The following is a 19,497-nucleotide window of genomic DNA, read 5'->3' as shown; positions in this document are numbered from 1 at the left end:
TTACTGGATTGTGATTTGTTGCGTTCCTTTTTCCTTAAACATATTTCCTCTTTGCAGGAAGAGACACATTAGATGAGTGTGGTTTGCGGTACTTACTAGCTATGCGCTTGCACACTTGCCTTTTGACATCGCTGCCTCCTTTATACCGAGTACAGCTGCTTCATCAAGGTATTGTTTGAACCTTCGTGCGACTTTAGTCTCGTACTGAAGTGGTTAGTATTTTTCATATTTGTGTCTAAGCATTAGTAAATCAACATAGGCATACCTATCACTAGCCTTAAGATCTTCCTGTCACAGGAAAATAAGGTACCCACTTACCTTTTTTCTGTATTATTTTTCAGCTGTATTCTGTGACCTTTGCTCATCTGTCTCAGTTTCTCAGACTTCAGTCACTAAAGTCATAGTAGTTTAAGTAAACTGGTATGCCTGAGGTTGTAACCTAAAGTGGCCCTGAATTTCTATGACGCCTGATACCTTTTCTTTAAAAATTATGTAAATTTTGTCCTATGCATTATTATTTGTGTTTATTTTAATATAAGCATTATGTTCTAAGTTATTTACTTACAAGTAAAGCTGATGTTTCATGAATATCTGCCGTATAGTAATCCAGTAGACTTGTATACTTCTAGCACACTACCACATACCCTGATTTGCGACGTATAGGTTTATATCAGCCCGCTAACTTAATAGATTAAAAAATCAAAACTATAGAGTTTAAAGTGACCTGCCAAGATACAGGGCTATTTGTTAATAGAGAATTCCAGTGCAGTGGGCTGTGTTCCTTTTGAAACCAGCATCCTGGATACAGCCCCATAAAATATGCTTTAGTATTGTAGGACCTGGAATACCAGGCTTTATAGTTTGTTACTCTTACCCACAGTACTTAGCCTTTACCCTCAATAAATGTTCTTTGAAAATATGATTACAAACATATGTCATATTCTGTCGTGTTTTTAAACTATAACTCATCTATACAGTCCTTTATTTTTTTCTAAAAATACAAATTTAGCTGTTTTTTTTTCTATTTGAATTATCACTGTTAATGAATGACCTTATAACCTTGCATATAAGTATTTATGTATATATCTAATTACTTCCTCATGTTTGTTTTCTAGTAGTGAAATTACTGAATCAAAGGGCTTGAAAATTCTTTTTTTTTTTTAACATCTTTATTGGAGTATTGTTGCTTTACAATGGTGTGTTACTTTCTGCTTTATAACAAAGTGAATCAGATGCATATACATATGTTCCCATATCTCTTCCCTCTTGCGTCTCCCTCCCTTCCACCCTCCGTATCCCACCCCTCTAGGTGGTCACAAACCACCTAGCTGATCTCCCTATGCTATGCGGCTGCTTCCCACTAGCTATATATTTTATGTTTGGTAGTGTATATATGTCCATGCCACTCTCACTTTGTCACAGCTTACCCTTCCCCCTCCCCATATCCTCAAGTCCATTCTCTAGTAGGTCTGTGTCTTTATTGCCATCTTACCCCTAGGTTCTTCATGACATTTTTTTCCCCTTAGATTCCATATATATCTGTTAGCATATGGTATTTGTCTTTCTCTTTCTGACTTACTTCACTGCGTATGACAGACTCTAGGTCCATCCACCTCACTACAAATAACTCAGTTTCGTTTCTTTTTATGGCTGAGTAATATTCCATTGTATATATGTGCCATATCTTTATCCATTCATCCGATGATGGACACTTAAGTTTCTTCCATGTCCTGGCTATTGTAAATAGAGCTGCAATGAACATTTTCATTCAGTACATGACTCTTATTGAATTATGGTTTTCTCAGGGTATATGCCCAGTAGTGGGATTGCTGGGTCATATGGTAGTCCTATTTGTAGTTTTTTAACGAACCTCCATACTGTTCTCCATAGTGGCTGTACCAATTCACATTCCCACCAGCAGTGCAAGGGTGTTCCCTTTTCTCCACACCCTCTCCAGCATTTATTGTTTCTAGATTTTTTGATGATGGCCATTCTGACCGGTGTGAGATGAGATCTCATTGTAGTTTTGATTTGCATTTCTCTAATGATTAATGATGTTGAGCATTCTTTCATGTGTTTGTTGGCAATCTGTATATCTTCTTTGGAGAAATGTCTATTTAGGTCTTCTGCCCATGTTTGGATTGGGTTGTTTGTTTTTTTGTTATTGAGCTGCGTGAGCTGCTTGTAAATTTTGGAGATTAATCTTTTGTCAGTTGCTTCATTTGCAAATATTTTCTCCCATTCTGAGGGTTGTCTTTTGGTCTTGTTTATGGTTTCCTTTGCTGTGCAAAAGCTTTTTTTTTTTTTTTTTGCGGTACGCGGGCCTCTCACTGCCGTGGCCTCTCCCGTTGCGGAGCACAGGCTCCGGACGCACAGGCTTAGCAGCCATGGCTCACGGGCCCAGCCTATCCACGTCATTTGGGATCCTCCCAGACCAGGGCATGAACCCGTGTCCCCTGCATCGGCAGGCGGACCCTCAACCACTGTGCCACCAGGGAAGTCCTGTGCAAAAGCTTTTAAGTTTCATTCGATCCCATTTGTTTATTTTTGTTTTTATTTCCATTTCTCTAGGAGGTGAGTCAAAAAGGATCTTGCTGTGATTTATGTCATAGCGTGTTCTGCCTATGTTTTCCTCTAAGATTTTGATGGTGCCTGGCCTTACATTTAGGTCTTTAATCCATTTTGAGCTTATTTTTGTGTATGGTGTTAGGGAGTGTTCTCATCTCATACTTTTACATGTACCTGTCCAGTTTTCCCAGCACCACTTACTGAAGAGGCTGTCCTTTCTCCACTGTACATTCCTGCCTCCTTTATCAAAGATAAGGTGACCATATGTGCGTGGGTTTATCTCTGGGCTTTGTATCCTGTTCCATTGACCTATCTTTCTGTTTTTGTGCCAGTACCATACTGTCTTGATTACTGTAGCTTTGTAGTATAGTCTGAAGTCAGGGTGCCTGATTCCTCCAGCTCTGTTTTTCGTTCTCAAGATTGCTTTGGCTATTCGGGGTCTTTTGTGTTTCCATACAAATTGTGAAATTTTTTGTTGTAGTTCTGTGAAAAATGCCAGTGGTACTTTGATAGGGATTGCATTGAATCTGTAGATGGCTTTGGGTAGTAGAGTCATTTTCACAATGTTGATTCTTCCAATCCAAGAACATGGTATATCTCTCCATCTATTTCTATCATCTTTAATTTCTTTCATCAGTGTCTTATAATTTTCTGCATACAGGCCTTTTGTCTCCTTAGGTAGGTTTATTCCTAGATATTTTATTCTGTTTGTTGCAATGGTAAATGGGAGTGTTTTGTTAATTTCACTTTCAGATTTTTCATCATTAGTGTATAGGAATGCCAGAGATTTCTGTGCATTAATTTTGTATCCTGCTACTTTACCAAATTCATTGATTAGCTCTAGTAGTTTTCTGGTAGCATCTTTAGGATTCTCTATGTATAGTATCATGTCAGCTGCAAACAGTGACAGCTTTACTTCTTCTTTTCCGATTTGGATTCCTTTTATTTCCTTTTCTTCTCTGATTGCTGTGGCTAAAACTTGCAAAACTATGTTGAATAAGAGTGGTGAGAGTGGGCAACCTTGTCTTGTTCCTGATCTTAGTGGAAATGGTTTCAGGTTTTCACCATTGAGAATGATGTTGGCTGTGGGTTTGTCATATATGGCCTTTATTATGCTGAGGAAAGTTCCCCCTATGCCTACTTTCTGCAGGGTTTTTATCATAAATGGGTGTGGAATTTTGTCGAAAGCTTTCTCTGCATCTATTGAGATGATCATATGGTTTTTCTCCTTCAGTTTGTTAATATGGTGTATCACGTTGATTGATTTGCGTATATTGAAGAATCCTTGCATTCCTGGAATAAACCCCACTTGATCATGGTGTATGATCCTTTTAATGTGCTGTTGGATTCTGTTTGCTAGTATTTTGTTGAGGATATTTGCATCTATGTTCATCAGTGATATTGGTCTGTAGTTTTCTTTCTTTGTGACACCTTTGTCTGGTTTTGGTATCAGGGTGATGTTGGCCTCGTCGACTGTTTTGAGTGTTCCTCCTGCTGTATTTTGGAAGAGTTTGAGAAGGATAGGTGTTAGCTCTTCTCTAAATGTTTGATAGAATTCCCCTGTGAAGCTGTTTGGTCCTGGGCTTTTGTTTGTTGGAAGATTTTTAATCACAGTTTTAATTTCAGTGCTTGTGACTGGTCTGTTTATATTTTCTATTTCTTCTTGATTCAGTCTTGGCAGCTTGTGCATTTCTAAAAATTTGTTCATTTCTTCCAGGTTGTCCATTTTATTGGCATACAGTTGCCTGTAGTAATCTCTCATCGTCTTTTGTATTTCTGCAGTGCCAGTTGTTACTTCTGCTTCTTCATTTGTAATTCTATTGATTTACGTCTTCTCCCTTTTTTTCTTGATGAATCTGGCTAATGGTTTATCAATTTCGTTTATCTTCTCAAAGAACCATCTTGTAGTTTTATTGATCTTGGCTGTCATTTCCTTCATTTCTTTTTCATTTATTTCTGATCTGATCTTTATGATTTCTTTCCTTCTGCTAACTTTGGGGTTTTTTTGTTCTTCTTTCTCTAATTGCTTTAGGTGCAAGGTTAGGTTGTTTATTCGAGGTGTTTCCTGTTTCTTAAGGTTGGATTGTATTGCTATAAACTTCCCTCTTAGAACTGCTTTTGCTGCGTCCCATTGATTTTGGGTCGTCGTGTCTCCATTGTCATTTGTTTCTAGGTATTTTTTGATTTCCTCCTTGATTTCTTCAGTGATCACTTCGTTATTAAGTAGTGTATTGTTTAGCCTCCATGTATTTGTATTTTTTACAGATCTTTTCCTATAATTGATATCTAGTCTCATAGCGTTGTGGTTGGAAAAGATACTTGATACAATTTCAGTTTTCTTTAATTTACCAAGGCTTGATTTGTGACCCAAGATATAATCTATCGTGGAGAATGTTCCATGAGCACTTGAGAAAAATGTGTATTCTGTTGTTTTTGGATGGAATGTCCTACAAATATCAATTAAGTCCATCTTGTTTAATGTATCATTTAAAGCCTGTGTTTCCTTATTTATTTTCTTTTTGGATGATCTGTCCATTGAAGAAAGTAGGCTGTTAAAGTCCCCTACTATGAATGTGTTACTGTCGATTTCCCCTTTTGTGGCTGTTAGTATTTGCCTTATGTATTGAGGTGCTCGTATGTTGGGTGCATAAATATTTACAGTTGTTATATCTTCTTCTTGGATCAATCCCTTGATCATTATGTAGTGTCCTTCTTTGTCTCTTGTAATAGTCTTTATTTTAAAGTCTATTTTGTCTGATATGAGAATTGCTACTCCAGCTTTCTTTTGATTTCCATTTGCATGGAATATCTTTTTCCATCCCCTCACTTTCAGTCTGTATGTGTCCCTAGATCTGAAGTGGGTCTCTTGTAGACAGCATATATATGGGTCTTGCTTTTGTATCCATTCAGCCAGTCTGTGTCTTTTGGTGGGAGCATTTAATCCATTTACATTTAAGGTAATTATCGATGTATATGTTCCTATTCCCATTTTCTTAATTGTTTTGGGTTTGTTATTGTAGGTCTTTTCCTTCTCTTGTGTTGTTTGCCTAGAGAAGTTCCTTTACCATTTGTTGTGAAGCTGGTTTGGTGGTGCTGAACTCTCTCAGCTTTTCCTTGTCTGTAAAAGTTTTAATTTCTCCGTCAAATCTGAATGAGATCCTTGCTGGGTAGAGTAATCTTGGTGTTGTAGGTTTTTCTCCTTCATCACTTTACATATGTCATGCCACTCCCTTCTGGCTTGCAGAGTTTCTGCTGAAAGATCAGCAGTTAAACTTATGGGGATTCCCTTGTGTGTTATTTGTTGTTTTACCCTTGCTGCTTTTAATATGTTTTCTTTGTATTTAATTTTTGATAGTTTGATTAATATGTGTCTTGGCGTGTTTCTCCTGGGATTTATCCTGTATGGGACTCTCTGTGCTTCCTGGACTTGATTAACTATTTCCTTTCCCATATTAGGGAAGTTTTCAACTATAATCTCTTCAAATATTTTCTCAGTGCCTTTCTTTTTCTCTTCTTCTTCTGGGACCCCTATAATTCGAATGTTGGTGCGTTTAATGTTGTCCCAGAGGTCTCTGAGACTGTCCTCAGTTCTTTTCATTCTTTTTTCTTTATTGTGCTCTGCAGTAGTTATTTCTACTATTTTATCTTCCAGGTCACTTATCCGTTCTTCTGCCTCAGTTATTCTGCTATTGATCCCTTCTAGAGTATTTTTAATTTCATTTATTGTGTTGTTCATTGTTACTTGTTTCCTCTTTAGTTCTTCTTGGTCCTTGTTAAATGTTTCTTGCATTTTGTCTATTCTATTTCCAAGATTTTGTATCATCTTTACTATCATTATTCTGAATTCTTTTTCAGGTAGACTGCCTATTTCCTCTTCATTTGTTAGGTATGGTGGATTTTTACCTTGCTCCTTCATCTGCTGTGTGTTTTTCTGTCTTTTCGTTTTGCTTATCTTACTGTGTTTGGGGTCTCCTTTTCACAGGCTGCAGGTTTGTAGTTCCCGTTGTTTTTGGTGTCTGTACCCAGTGGCTAAGGTTGGTTCAGTGGGTTGTGTAGGCTTCCTGGTGGAGTGGACTAGTGCCTGTGTTCTGGTGGATGAGGCTGGATCTTGTCTTTCTGGTGGGCAGGTCCACGTCTGGTGGTGTGTTTGGGGGTGTCTGTGGCCTTATTATGATTTTAGGCAGCCACTCTGCTAATGGACGGGGCTGTGTTCCTGTCTTCCTAGTTGTTTGGCATAGGATGTCCAGCACTGTAGCTTGCTGGTCGTTTTTGCGCCTTCTTGTATTATGTGGAGCTGGGAGGTCTGTTGTGGACCAGTGTCCTGAAGTTGGCTTTCCCGCATCAGAGGCACAGCAGTGACTCCTGGCTGCAGTACCAAGAGCCTTTCATCCACACGGCTCAGAATAAAATGAAGAAAAAGTAGAAAGAAAGAAAGAGAGAGAGAGAGAGAGAGAGAGGGAGGGAGGGAGAGAGGGAGGGAGGGAGGGAGGAAGAAAGGAAGAGAAAGAAACGAAGGAAGGAAGGAAGAAAAATAAAGGTAAAATAAAATAGTTATTAAAATAAAAAATAATTATTAAGGAAAAAAAATTTTAAGTAAAAAAACAAAAGAACAAACAAAAATGGATGGACAGAACTCTAGGACAAATGGTAAAAGCAAAGCTATACAGACACAGTCTCACACAGAAGCATACACATACACACTCACAAAAAGAGGAAAAGGGGAAAAAATAATATATCTTGCTCTCAAAGTGCACCTCCTCAATTTGGGATGATTCATTTTCTATTCAGGTATTCCACCGATGCAGAGTACATCAACTTGATTGTGGTGATTTAATCCGCTGCTCCTGAGGCTGCTGGGAGAGATTTCCCTTTCTCTTCTTTGTTTGCACAGCTCCGAGGTTAAGCTTTGGATTTGGCCCCGCCTCTGCGTGTAGGTCACCGGAGGGTGTCTGTTCTTCGCTCAGACAGGACGGGGTTAAAGGAGCAGCTGATTCGGGGGCTCTGGCTCACTGAGGCAGGGGCACGGAGTACAGGGCGAGCCTGCGGCTGCAGAGGCCGGCATGACGTTGCACCAGCCTGAGGCTCACCGTGCGTCCTCCCGGGGAAGTTGTCCCTGGATCACGGGACCCTGGCAGTGGCGGGCTGCACAGGCTCCCCGGAAGGGGGGTGTGGATAGTGACCTGTGCTCGGACACAGGCTTCTTGGTGGCGGCAGCAGCAGCCTTAGCGTCTCATGCCCGTCTCTGGGGTCCGCGCTTTTAGCCGCGGCTCGCGCCCGTCTCTGGAGCTCCTTTAAGCCTCTTGTCTCTTCGGCAGCAGCAGACTTTTCCCCGGACTCCCTCCTGGCTAGCCGTGGTGCACTAACCCCCTGCAGGCTGTGTTCAAGCCGCCAGTCCTCTCCCTAGGATCTGACCTCCGAAACCCCAGCCTCAGCTCCCAGCCCCGCCCGCCCAGGCGGGTGAGCAGACAAGCCTCTGGGGCTGGTGAGTGCTGGTCGGCACCGATCCTCTGTGCGGGAATCTCTCCGCTTTGCCCTCCGCACCCCTGTCGCTTTGCTCTCCTCCGTGGCTCCGAAGCTCCCCCCCTCCGCCACCCGCAGTCTCCGCCCAGGAAGGGGCTTCCTAGTGTGTGGAAACCTTTCCTCCTTCACAGCTCCCTACCCCTGGTGCAGGTCCCGTCACTATTCTTTTGTCTCTGTTTATTCTTTTTTCTTTTGCCCTACCCAGGTACATGGGGAGTTTCTTGCCTTTTGGGAGGTCTGAGGTCTTCTGCCAGCGTTCAGTGGGTGTTCTGTAGGAGTTGTTCCACGTGTGATCTCTGCATCTTACTCTTCCGCCATCTTCCCCCTCTTCCCTGAAAATTCTTAACTCTTGATAAATATTGTGACTTTCAGAAAGACCATGTTCATTTACATTCCCAGAACCAGTATTTGATGATGCCAAAACTCAACTCATTACAACACTTGATATTATCATTTAAAACAATCTATGGCATTTGGAATAGGTTTAAAAAGTGGTATCTCAAATTTTAGTTTTAAAATTTTAGTTTTAAATGATGGTCATATGGTACTGAATCACTTAATGACAATTGTGTATATTGCCTAGGGAGACCTAAAACACCTCAAATTTCTAAAGCTTTGTCAAATTCCATTTTCCCTTTGATACAGTTAAAACATTGGAGATGAGAAAAGTGACTGCTATTGTAGGTGATGGTCTGGGGAAAAACTTAAGTAGCTAGTAGACAAGCTAAGAAGAACAGAGATATATTGCAAAGAATAGCCTGCCATTGGTAGGCAAACAAAAATAAGTGCCTGCTGGTGCCCCTTGTTTTTTCTTCCTAATACCTTTTTTCACTTCTAGTAGTTAGATTTCCAAATAGAGTTACTGATCTCTTCATCTTCTTTCTGAACCAAATGCCTCTGACATGTCTGTGTATGTTTTTGTTTCCTTTTAGTCATACCAAAAATGTCATCAACCACATTTCATTTAAGGGTATAGAATATACTTTATATTGTTACTTTATATTAACATTTTTATATCAGCAAAAGTGTGCATTTTGCATTGCCTTATAATAGCAATTTCTAAAGCAAAGTGTTTTTTTATAGTTATTTCATTCAGTGATTATTTCTTGAATCAGACAGGTTTAAATAGAGAATTAATCTGCTTTTTAGGTTCTGAAAAAATACAGGTTGATGTTTTTAAGTTTTGTCCATTTTCCCCCTAAATTTATAGTGACAGTTAAGGCTTGTTGCATTGATTTTGTGATATGATTTCAAACACAGTATATAAATGTTAGCAATGAGGAATTTAAAAGACTTAAGATTGTTATTTAAAATGGTCCTAATAGTTTTTTTAATAATTTCCGAAGGAACTGTTGGGAAGCAGTAATTGTTAGAAAAGCTTTAAACTATATGGAAAATCTATATAGTAGTTGTTAATGAAAAAAATTATATGTGGTAATATTGATAGCCTTACAGCATTGGGAGTCCTGTGTTGTAATGTGGCTGTCAGACCGTCATTGACCTCAGGCATTTCTTTGTTTCCAAAGGGATTCTAATAGATGGCTGATTCGACTAGCCTGGCTTCTTTCCTGGGATCCTTGGGGTTCTTCCCAGTGGCATTCCCACTATCTAACATCACTCCTTGGTTCACTTCTCTCATGTTTCTTCTTCACCTGCTCTAAGTGGAGTAAAGTGTTATCAGTTGTTCAACTGTTGACAGACTCACTGAGGGTGTCACTAAACCCTGTTTGTTGCCTCTAAATACAGCCTAGATCCCTGTCAGTCTTTTACCAGGGCATAAAAGTGTTTGCCATATGCCGTCAGTAATTAGGCCGCTTTAAACTCTTCTTAACTGAGGCACCAAAGACAGAGGAATGTGCCTCCTGACTGTTCTTCCCCAGAACTCTCATCAAGTTTAAAGCTTGCTTTGAAGTGATATGTAGCTCCTTGGCCCGAGGGATGAATGGGGCAGTTTTCCATATCCAGTACTGAAGGATATGGTCTGCAAGCAAGTGGCACTGTGAAACACGTACATGGACCAGCATATTTTGACTTGACCAGAGCTTTTACCCTTGGTCAGTTTGGTGTGTGTACGTACATATGAATGGCTTGATATTCAAATATCTTTCTTTCCAGCAATTAAGTTTTAGTGTCTCTATTCTTGCAGCGAATACGTTTCAGAAAGATTTTGGTTTTGTGTATCCTGTCAGTGATCTCGTATGTAGAAGCTTATACTATAAAATCCTGAATGATGAAATCTTTTGATACTTTTTTTCAGCTTGAAAATTCTTTCCAGAATGAATAAATACATGATTATGTAAAAAATTGGTTTTGTTTTTGTTCTGATATAGTTCTGAAACTTATTATTTTGTATTTCTAATTTAGGTGTGTCTACTTGCCATTTTGCCTGGGCTTTTCATTCTGAGGCTGAGGAAGAGCTGATTAATATGATTCCTGCAATTCAGAGAGGGGACCCTCAGTGGTCTGAGTTAAGAGCTATGGGAATAGGTTGGTGGGTGAGGAATATTAACACTCTTCGAAGATGCATTGAAAAGGTAACTTTACTTCATTGGATTTTGAAGTTAAGTCTTTTCTTAAAGCATAAAAGATATTATCTTCCAGAAAACCTGGGGTGAGGGATTAGTATGTACATCTTGAGATCTTGAGAACTTCTTAAATAAAAATTTTTGGACCTTTAAAACTAAAACTTGACCTTTATAAAATGTCCAAGCAGTATATCAATTGTCTTTTGCCATATATACTAAGTATATAATATTTATGGAACAGATATTTTCTGCTATCAGTTGAGGTGCATCCTAGTTTAAGAAAATACAAACTGTATGTCAGTTACATACATTACACAGAAAAAAAAGTTCTCTTCATTCATTCATTCAGTCATTTATTTATTTATGCATGCTGCACTGCATGGCTTGCGGGATCATAGTTCCCCAACCAGAATGGAACCCGCACGCCCTGCAGTGGAAGCACAGAAACGTGGAGTCTTAACCTCTGGACCTCCAGGGAAGTCCCAAATCATTCTTTTTATATGAAAGATTCTCTGCATGGCTAGGGTAATAAATACCAAACTTCCTGTGCACTTTTAAAATACCATTCAAAAATTTTTGATTTGTGTGCACTTGAAGAACATATCTATGGCAGCAAATGACACATACTATAAATTTCTTTTTTAACTTATTTAATTAATTTTGTTTTTGCTACGTTGGGTCTTTGTTGCTGTGTGCGGGCTTTCTCCAGCTGCGGCATGTAAGGGCTACTCTTTGTTGCAGTGCGCGGGCTTCTCATTGCAGCGGCTTCTCTTGTTGCAGAGCATGGGCTCTAGGCGCTAGGGCTTCAGTAGTTGTGGCACGTGGGCTCAGTAGTTGTGGCACGTGGGCTCAGTAGTTGTGGCGCATGGGCTTAGTTGCTCTGCGGCATGTGGGATTTTCCTGGACAAGGGATTGAACCTGTGTCCCCTGCATTGGCAGGCGAATTCTTAACCACTGCGCCAACAGGGAAGTCCCCTCATGCTATAAATTTTAAAATGGGTTTTTGGAATCAGTTTTCTAGTAGAAAATAAAATTGTTAAAAATTTTTTAGTAGAAGCTGAGAATTTCTTTCAGTGTTGCAGAAACTAACCATTATTGAGCACCTTTTGTGTACCAGGTTTGATTCTAGTTGCTTTTCATAAATTATTTCATATAATCTTCTCGTCAGCTGTATGTTACCATCTCGATTTTCCACCTGATAGAACTACGACTCAGAGAGGTTGGGTAACCAGCCCAAACTCCCATCATTTAAAAGTGTTAGATTTAGTCTGTGCCCTTTGTACTCTGTCGTGATTAGGAGAGTGGGATTGTCATTGTTTTGTTTGCTTTTAGGAGTCCATTGAAATTCTCAGAAGTACGATTAATGATACTACATTTGTGGAGTATGAATTCATTTCCCCCAAGAGGAATTTATTCCTCTACAGTAGTAGTTTCTAAATTTTAGTGTTTGAAGAATCACCTGGCAAACTTGCTTGAAATATACATCCCTCACTTCCGCTCTCAGAAGTTTTCATTTAGTAGGTTGGAGGTGGTAGGGCTGTGGCATCTTCATCTGAATTAGCATCCTGTGATTCTGCCAATAATATATAAGTACTTCCCTTCTCAAAATAGGCAGATGTAAGAAGGAATTTGTTCTCATACCAACCAAGAGATGTAGTTTCTGATGTACAGGGAAATTAATTGTTATAGCATATAAATTACACAATATCTACGCTAATTTTTTTTTTTGGCCACGCCACACGGCTTGTGGGATCTTAAGATAGTTCCCAGACTGGGGATTGAACCTTTGCCCTCGGCAGTGAAAGCACCACTCGAGTCCTAACCACTGGACCACCAGGAAGTCCCCATTAAATTTTTTTCATATCCCAAAGCAGTGGAAAAAGAGGAGGACATATTTTATCTGAAATGTTCTACAAAGTCTCTTCAGTTTCTTGTCATCAGTGTGTTGTGTCATTATAATTGAGTATTTCTGATATATACATATGATTTATTTCCACAAGTAATTTATCTCTTAAAATTAAATCAAAAGGATATGTAAAATTTTTTCCCTTGAAATATATGTTATGTTGGATTGGCCAAAAGGTTCATTCGTTTTTTTCTGTAGGATGGCTCTAGTAGCACTTAGTTGTCTTCAACTTCATTCGAAACAAATTTTTAGATTGTGTTGTGATAGCTGTCATATCAGCACGGATTTAAAAAACGCTTATCAGAATTGGTGAATTTTTGTGTAGCCATTTTAATATTGAAGATAGAAGGAAAAAAGCAACACTTTCGGCATATTATGCTTTATTATTTCAAGAAACGTAAAAACACAACTGAAATGCAAAAGAAGATTTGTGCAGTGTATGGAGAAAGCGCTGTGACTAATCAAACATGTCAAAAGTGGTTTGCGAAGTTTTGTGCTGGAGGTTTCTCGAGAAGCTGGACGATGCTCCACGGTCGGGTAGACCAGTTGAAGTTGATAGGGATCAAATCGAGACATTAACTGAAAACAGTCAACGTTATACCACGCGGGAGATAGCCGGCATACTCAAAATGTCCAAATCAAGCACTGAAAATCATTTGCACCAGCTTGGTTATGTTAATCGCTTTGATGTTTGGGTTCCACGTAAGTTAAGCGAAAAAAACCTTCCTGACCATATTTCCTCATGGGATTCTCTACTGAAAGGTACCAAAAACGTTCCGTTTCTAAAACAAATTGTGATGGGTAATGAAAAGTGGATACTGTACAATAATGTGGAATGGAAGAAATCATGGGGCAAGCGAAATGAACCACTACCAACCACACCAAAGGCCGGTCTTCATCCAAGAAAGGTGATGTTATCTATATGGCAGGATTGGAAGGGAGTCCTCTATGATGAGCTCCTTCCGGAAAACCAAACGATTAATCCCAACAAGTACTGCTCCCAGTTAGACCAACTGAAAGCAGCACTTGACAAAAAGCATCTGGAATTAGTCAACAGAAAACACATAATCTTCCATCAGGATAATGTAAGACCACATGTTTCTTTGATGACCAGGCAAAAACTATTACAGCTTGGCTGGGAAATTCTGGTTCATCTGCTGTATTCATCAGACATTGCACCTTCGGATTTCCATGTATTTTGGTCTTTACAAAGTTCTCTTAATGGAAAATATTTCCATTCCCTGGAAGACTGTAAAAGGCACCTGGAACAGTTCTTTGCTCAAAAAGATAAAAAGTTTTGGGAAGATGGAATTATGAAGTTGCTTGAAAACTGGCAGAAGGTAGTAGAACAAAACAGTGAATACGTTGTTCAGTAAAATTCTTGGTGAAAATGAAAAATGTGTATTTTATTTTTACTTAAAAACCAGAGGAACTTTTTGGCCAGCCCAAAAACTCATTAGCTGAAGACGAATAAAAATTCTTGTAAGAATTATTAAACATTGAAGTACTAAGTTAAATGATTGAAGGCAGAGAAAATACTGAAAAAGGGGAAGAGGAATAAAAGCATTTTTGTGATGTGATTTTAGGTGTCTTTACCCCTCTTTACCATACCTTGGTGGCTTCCTGCTCTACCATCAGTCAGTGTTCATTAATAAAACATCCATTGTTTTTTTTTTTTTTTTTTTTTTTTGCGGTACGCGGGCCTCTCACTGTTGTGGCCTCTCCCATTGCGGAGCACAGGCTCCGGACGCTCAGGCTCAGCAGCCATGGCTCACGGGCCCAGCCGCTCCGCGGCATGTGGGATCTTCCCAGACCGGGGCACGAACCCGTGTCCCCTGCATCGGCAGGCGGACTCTCAACCACTGCGCCACCAGGGAAGCCCCATCCATTGTTTTTTATCGTTATACCTCTCAACTTAGTTATTTGCAGAGGTTATATCAGTATCTTTGAGAAATATGTGGTCTGTATGGTACTGTATTCAAAACCGTATGATTATGTACAACAGTGTTACTGGCTTAATAATTTTTAAACTTACATTGAGTTGATTGGTTCTTTATAAATTCAGCAACTTCAGTCATATGGCTCAAAGGAGGTTATCAGTTATGGTACAAGGGGAATTATGTATTCATTAAGGCTTTTTCTCATGGAATTTCTAAGAACTAAAATTTGAAAGCCCTTCAAAATAATGGAGCTTCAACCACCTGTATTTTAATTACATGCCAGAAAGAATGTGCCAGTCCTTCAGAACTGTCAGAATTTGATTGAAAAATACTGGAGGGCTTCCCTCGTGGCGCAGTGGTTAAGAATCTGCCTGCCAGTGCAGGGGACACGGGTTCGAGCCCTAGTCTGGGAAGATCCCACATGCCGCGGAGCAGCTAGGCCCGTGAGCCGCAACTACTGAGCCTGCGCGTCTGGAGCCTGTGCCCCGCAATAAGAGAGGCCGTGACTTTGAAAGGCCCGCGCACCATGATGAAGAGCGGCCCCCGCTTGCCGCAACTAGAGAAAGCCCTCGCACAGAAACAAAGACCCAACACAGCCAAAAATAAATTAATTAATTAATTTTAAAAAATACTGGAAAATTATGTTTAAAGAAAACTAAAACATTTATTTTTGTATTTTTCAAAATGTGTGTGTATGCATGTGCGTGAGTATAACTGATAATTTATTTACAGTTGTCTGTATCAGTATTAGTTGAGAGAGCTTTAAAATGTGAAATCACATATACATACCATAGAAGTCAGCATTTTAACTTTTACAAAACATTAAGAAATTTAATATGTCTAATTTTCAAGAAAAGGTCTCACTGGGAATTCCTTGGCGGTCCATGGTTAGGACCCTGTGCTTCCACTGCTGGGGGCCCGGGTTCGATCCCTGGTTGGGGAACTAACTTCCTGCAAGCTGTGCAGCACGGCCAGAAAAAAAAAAAAAGAAAAGAAAAGGTCTTACCTATCAAATATTCTGCATTCTTTATTGTTTCCTATGTTAGACAGTTTTATTACTACCTGGGTCTAATCCCTTTTACACCCCTTACTTACTGTGTGACCTTAGGCAATTCAGTTAACCTCTCTGTGTCTCAGTCGCCTCATGTGTAAAATGGGGATAATAATAGTACCTCTTGGATCGTGGTGATTCAGTAAGATAAGTGAAAGGTGTCTAGTACATGGTAAGTAGTCAGTAAATACTAGTTGCTGTTATTATTTTTATTGTAATTACTGGTATACAAAGGGTTGTTTCTAGGAGCTATATTATAAGCTACTGGCGATTGTGGAATAGAGTCAGCTCTTCCCATCTGCATAGCTTGTGTCATCCATGGAAATAGTAGGGAAGCATTAATTGTTGTAATTTGTTTATCAACTAGTTAATTCAGTATAACTTTTTATTGACTGTTTAGGTTGCCAAAGCTTCTTTTCAAAGGAACAATGACGCCTTGGATGCTGCATTATTCTACCTTTCAATGAAGAAGAAAGCAATAGTGTGGGGTCTGTTTAGGTAAATTTCCTCAACACTTAATATGGTTTAATGGAATGAAGATTGTGCTGTGACTCAGAAACATAATGCTTTTGAAAGTACTTAGATAAATCAGTTTCCTTTCTTGTGCCTTGATTCCTTTATCTGCAAAACAAATAGAATATCATTTGAACTTAAGCTAAAAATAAGTTGATAAAAGCACTTTGGAAAGTAAAGAGTGCACTTGCTTCCTATTCATGTATACTTAAGGTATTTTGAGTTTTCTCCTTATTAGAAGAAACGAAGAGAAGCTTAATAACAAATACCTACCACTAAAGTTGTTATTGTTCTTCTTTTAGATGGATGTTTGAGGTTTTCATTTTCTATTTTCATATATTCTGTAAAGGATTAAAACTATTTTAAATTTGGTTTAACCACTGATGTTTGTGCTCTGGTTCCCAGGTCACAGCATGATGAAAAAATGACAACATTTTTCAGCCACAACTTTAATGAAGATAGATGGCGTAAAGCCGCTTTGAAAAACGCTTTCTCTTTACTTGGAAAACAACGCTTTGAACAATCTGCTGCTTTTTTCTTGTTAGCTGGTTCATTGAAAGATGCCATTGAGGTATAACTAAGAAAACATGCTATGAAATACCTGTAAGAGCTTGAAAACCTGGGAAGATCATGGAGGAGACTGTAATGTTTGGTCATATGTTTGTAAGGATAGAGGGTAGGGAATAACTACAGAGATTACTAACTTAAATAGTAGCACAATGATAATGGAATTATAAATAAATACATGTAGAAACATAAATGAAAAATTTTATATAGAGAATATTGCATTTCAAGATAAGTATTTCAAGTATAAGTGTATGGAAAAAATGGTTTATGAATATCTTTTTCCTGACCATCTTGTGATTCTGAACTATTTAAGTATGTATAGGTCACAATCTCCTTACTTCGTGTAGACAGGCAGATATTTGAAGTTCTTTTTCGTCTAAATGAAATTCATAGATAAGGAACTGAGATTGCAATTTATACTGTTTTGAAATGTAGTCTTAGATATTGGAAGGTGAATGGGAAGAGGTAAAACTTCACATTTTTTGATACACAATCTTGGTAGCTGATTAAGAGAATAATTACAAATATTTCTGTTGTTTCTGTTTATTATAATGAATAATCCAAACAGGTGAAGGGAAAACATAATTGGAAATAATACATCATAGAAAAAAAAGGAAATATCCAACAAAGTGAAAGTACTTTATGTTTAGAATTAGTCATATTTTCAGAATTATCTCAGATGTATGAGTTTTTAAAGTAACAAATATTTATAATTTTGAAATGGGAAGCTTAGCCTAGAAGATACTCAGGCAAAGAAGAGAAATGTTGATTGAGTGAGAGATGCTCATATTGCCTGCATGACCTCAGATTCTCAGATGAGTAGCTACTTTAGAATATAAAGTCAGAGAGAGTAAGAATAGAGTATGTGGCTTTATTTCTTAAGTTATTTGCTATGTAAGTAGAAGATTCTTTTAAAATAGTAATAATTATGTTTATATGGAAATATATTTGGAAATTAACAGGAACTGATGTATATAAATTCAGATGTCATAAGTGGTATTTAATTTAAAGATGAATGTTATTTGAATTGATCTAAGTGTGAGATGGTGTTGATATACTTCATTTTATGCATTTTTTATAAATGATCTTTCTAGGCTGGAAGCTACTAAGTTCTAGTTTCTTAATCTTCCTGCTATTCCTTAATCTCCTTTCAAGCAAGTATATAACTACCCTTCACTGTCTCAATCTCTGGACCTCTTCTCTCCACTGTGAGAATATAAATAGTGGATAATTTCAGGATATCAGTTGGATATTTCATATCTCTAAATAATTATCATTAAATAAGTATTTCTTAATATTTAAATTTATAGGTATGTCTTGAAAAAATGGAAGATATCCAGCTAGCCATGGTAATTGCCCGTTTATATGAATCTGATTTTGAGACTTCATCCACTTATCTATCCATCCTAAATCAGAAGATTTTGGGTTGCCAAAAGGATGCCTCAGGATTCGATTGCAAAAGATTACATCCTGATCCTTTTTTACGTAGTCTTGCGTACTGGGTAATGAAAGATTATGCCCGAGCCTTGGACACGTTATTGGAACAAACACCAAAGGAGGATGATGAACATCAAGGTAGAACATTTTGTGGATTTCTCTTTTTCTTTTTTAAAAGAAGACAGTTTCTGAACTGATGTTCACTTAGATAATACACACACACACACACCCCACACACAACCAATCATTACCAGATTTACTTTTCAGCTTTGAGAAATTAATATCAAAATTTCTTGTGCGGCTAAAGGTTTAGTCACTTGCTATCTATAATTGAATCTAGCATTTTGTTATCATCATTTGAGTAGTAAAAAAGACTTCACACACATTTTTACTCTCATAGCTATATATCAAGGCATATAAGATTACCATACTATTCCAATTTCATATATATTAGACTGAAGCATACAGAATGTTTCCACATCACACAGCTCTTTCTATGTATCATAGTAGCCGGTTTCCTAAAAAAGTGTAAATTTTGGCTGTTACACATGTTGGTTTAGTGTATGGGCCTACAAAAACTTTATTCTTGTGTGGCAAACTTTCTTTACTCTTAGTTATACCAAATAATTTAGATTTTTAAAAGCATTTGGAAGGTATCTAGCAGCATTGTTTGCAATAATTTAGAAAATGGAACATTTTAAGTATTCATCAATACAATAGTTATATAAATTATAATATATCCATACAATAGAAACAATGTGCTATTAAAAATGGGGTAGAGTGATGTGTTAATATGTGCTGTATTATTAAGTGAAAAACTAAGATATAGAACAATATGGTTCTTGTTGCACTTTATGTATATATGTCGTACATATACACACGTGTGTGCACACACGTACTGTGTCTGGTTCCCACTCCCTCTCCATTTTTTGTGTTTTGGAACAAATCACAAGAAACTACCGGCACTGGTTATCTTTTGGGAATAGGAGTGGGGAGATACAAGCTTTTACTTTTCATTTTGTACTTTCCATAGTTATAATTTTCTAGCCTTTTATTTTTATTACATATTATTTTTAAACACTAAAAGAGCTTACATGAATAAAGAGATTCAGGCTCAATTTTTACTTCTTCTTTACAAAAAAGAAATATAATATTTTAATACATAGTCCCCCCTTATCCACAGGGATTATGTTCCAAGACTCCCAGCGGATGACTGAAATTGTGGGTAGTACCAAATGCTATATAAACTATGTTTTTTTAATATATATATGTATATATATATATATATATGATAAAGTTTAATTTATAAATTAGGCACAGTAAGGGATTAACAACAGTGACTAATAAAATAAAGTAGAACAATTATAACAATATGCTGTAATGAAAGATGTGGTTTCTGTCACTCAGAATCTTATCATATAAATTTATTGCCTTTTCCATCTTAACTAAGCACTTACCATGCACTGTGCC

At 37.9% G+C, this 19,497-nt stretch overlaps 1 protein-coding gene across 1 annotated transcript in view; it reads left to right on the top strand.

The window, feature by feature from the left end:
* The window catches only part of DMXL2 (Dmx like 2), a 162,944-nt gene that overhangs the window by 104,006 nt on the left and 39,441 nt on the right, over positions 1-19,497 (top strand). The window contains exons 19-23 of the mRNA XM_029239122.1: positions 58-168; positions 10,453-10,622; positions 15,911-16,008; positions 16,429-16,594; positions 17,901-18,165. Of these exons, the coding sequence (XP_029094955.1) occupies positions 58-168; positions 10,453-10,622; positions 15,911-16,008; positions 16,429-16,594; positions 17,901-18,165 (810 nt within the window). The remainder of the gene's footprint in view (positions 1-57; positions 169-10,452; positions 10,623-15,910; positions 16,009-16,428; positions 16,595-17,900; positions 18,166-19,497) is intronic.

Source organism: Monodon monoceros, unplaced genomic scaffold, assembly GCF_005190385.1.
Source record: "Monodon monoceros isolate NGI ecotype Baffin Bay Population unplaced genomic scaffold, NGI_Narwhal_1 Super_Scaffold_21, whole genome shotgun sequence".
Taxonomy (NCBI): Eukaryota; Metazoa; Chordata; class Mammalia; order Artiodactyla; family Monodontidae; genus Monodon; species Monodon monoceros.
The sequence above is the reverse complement of the archived record's forward strand: the minus strand, read 5'-3'. Positions and strand labels throughout refer to the sequence as shown.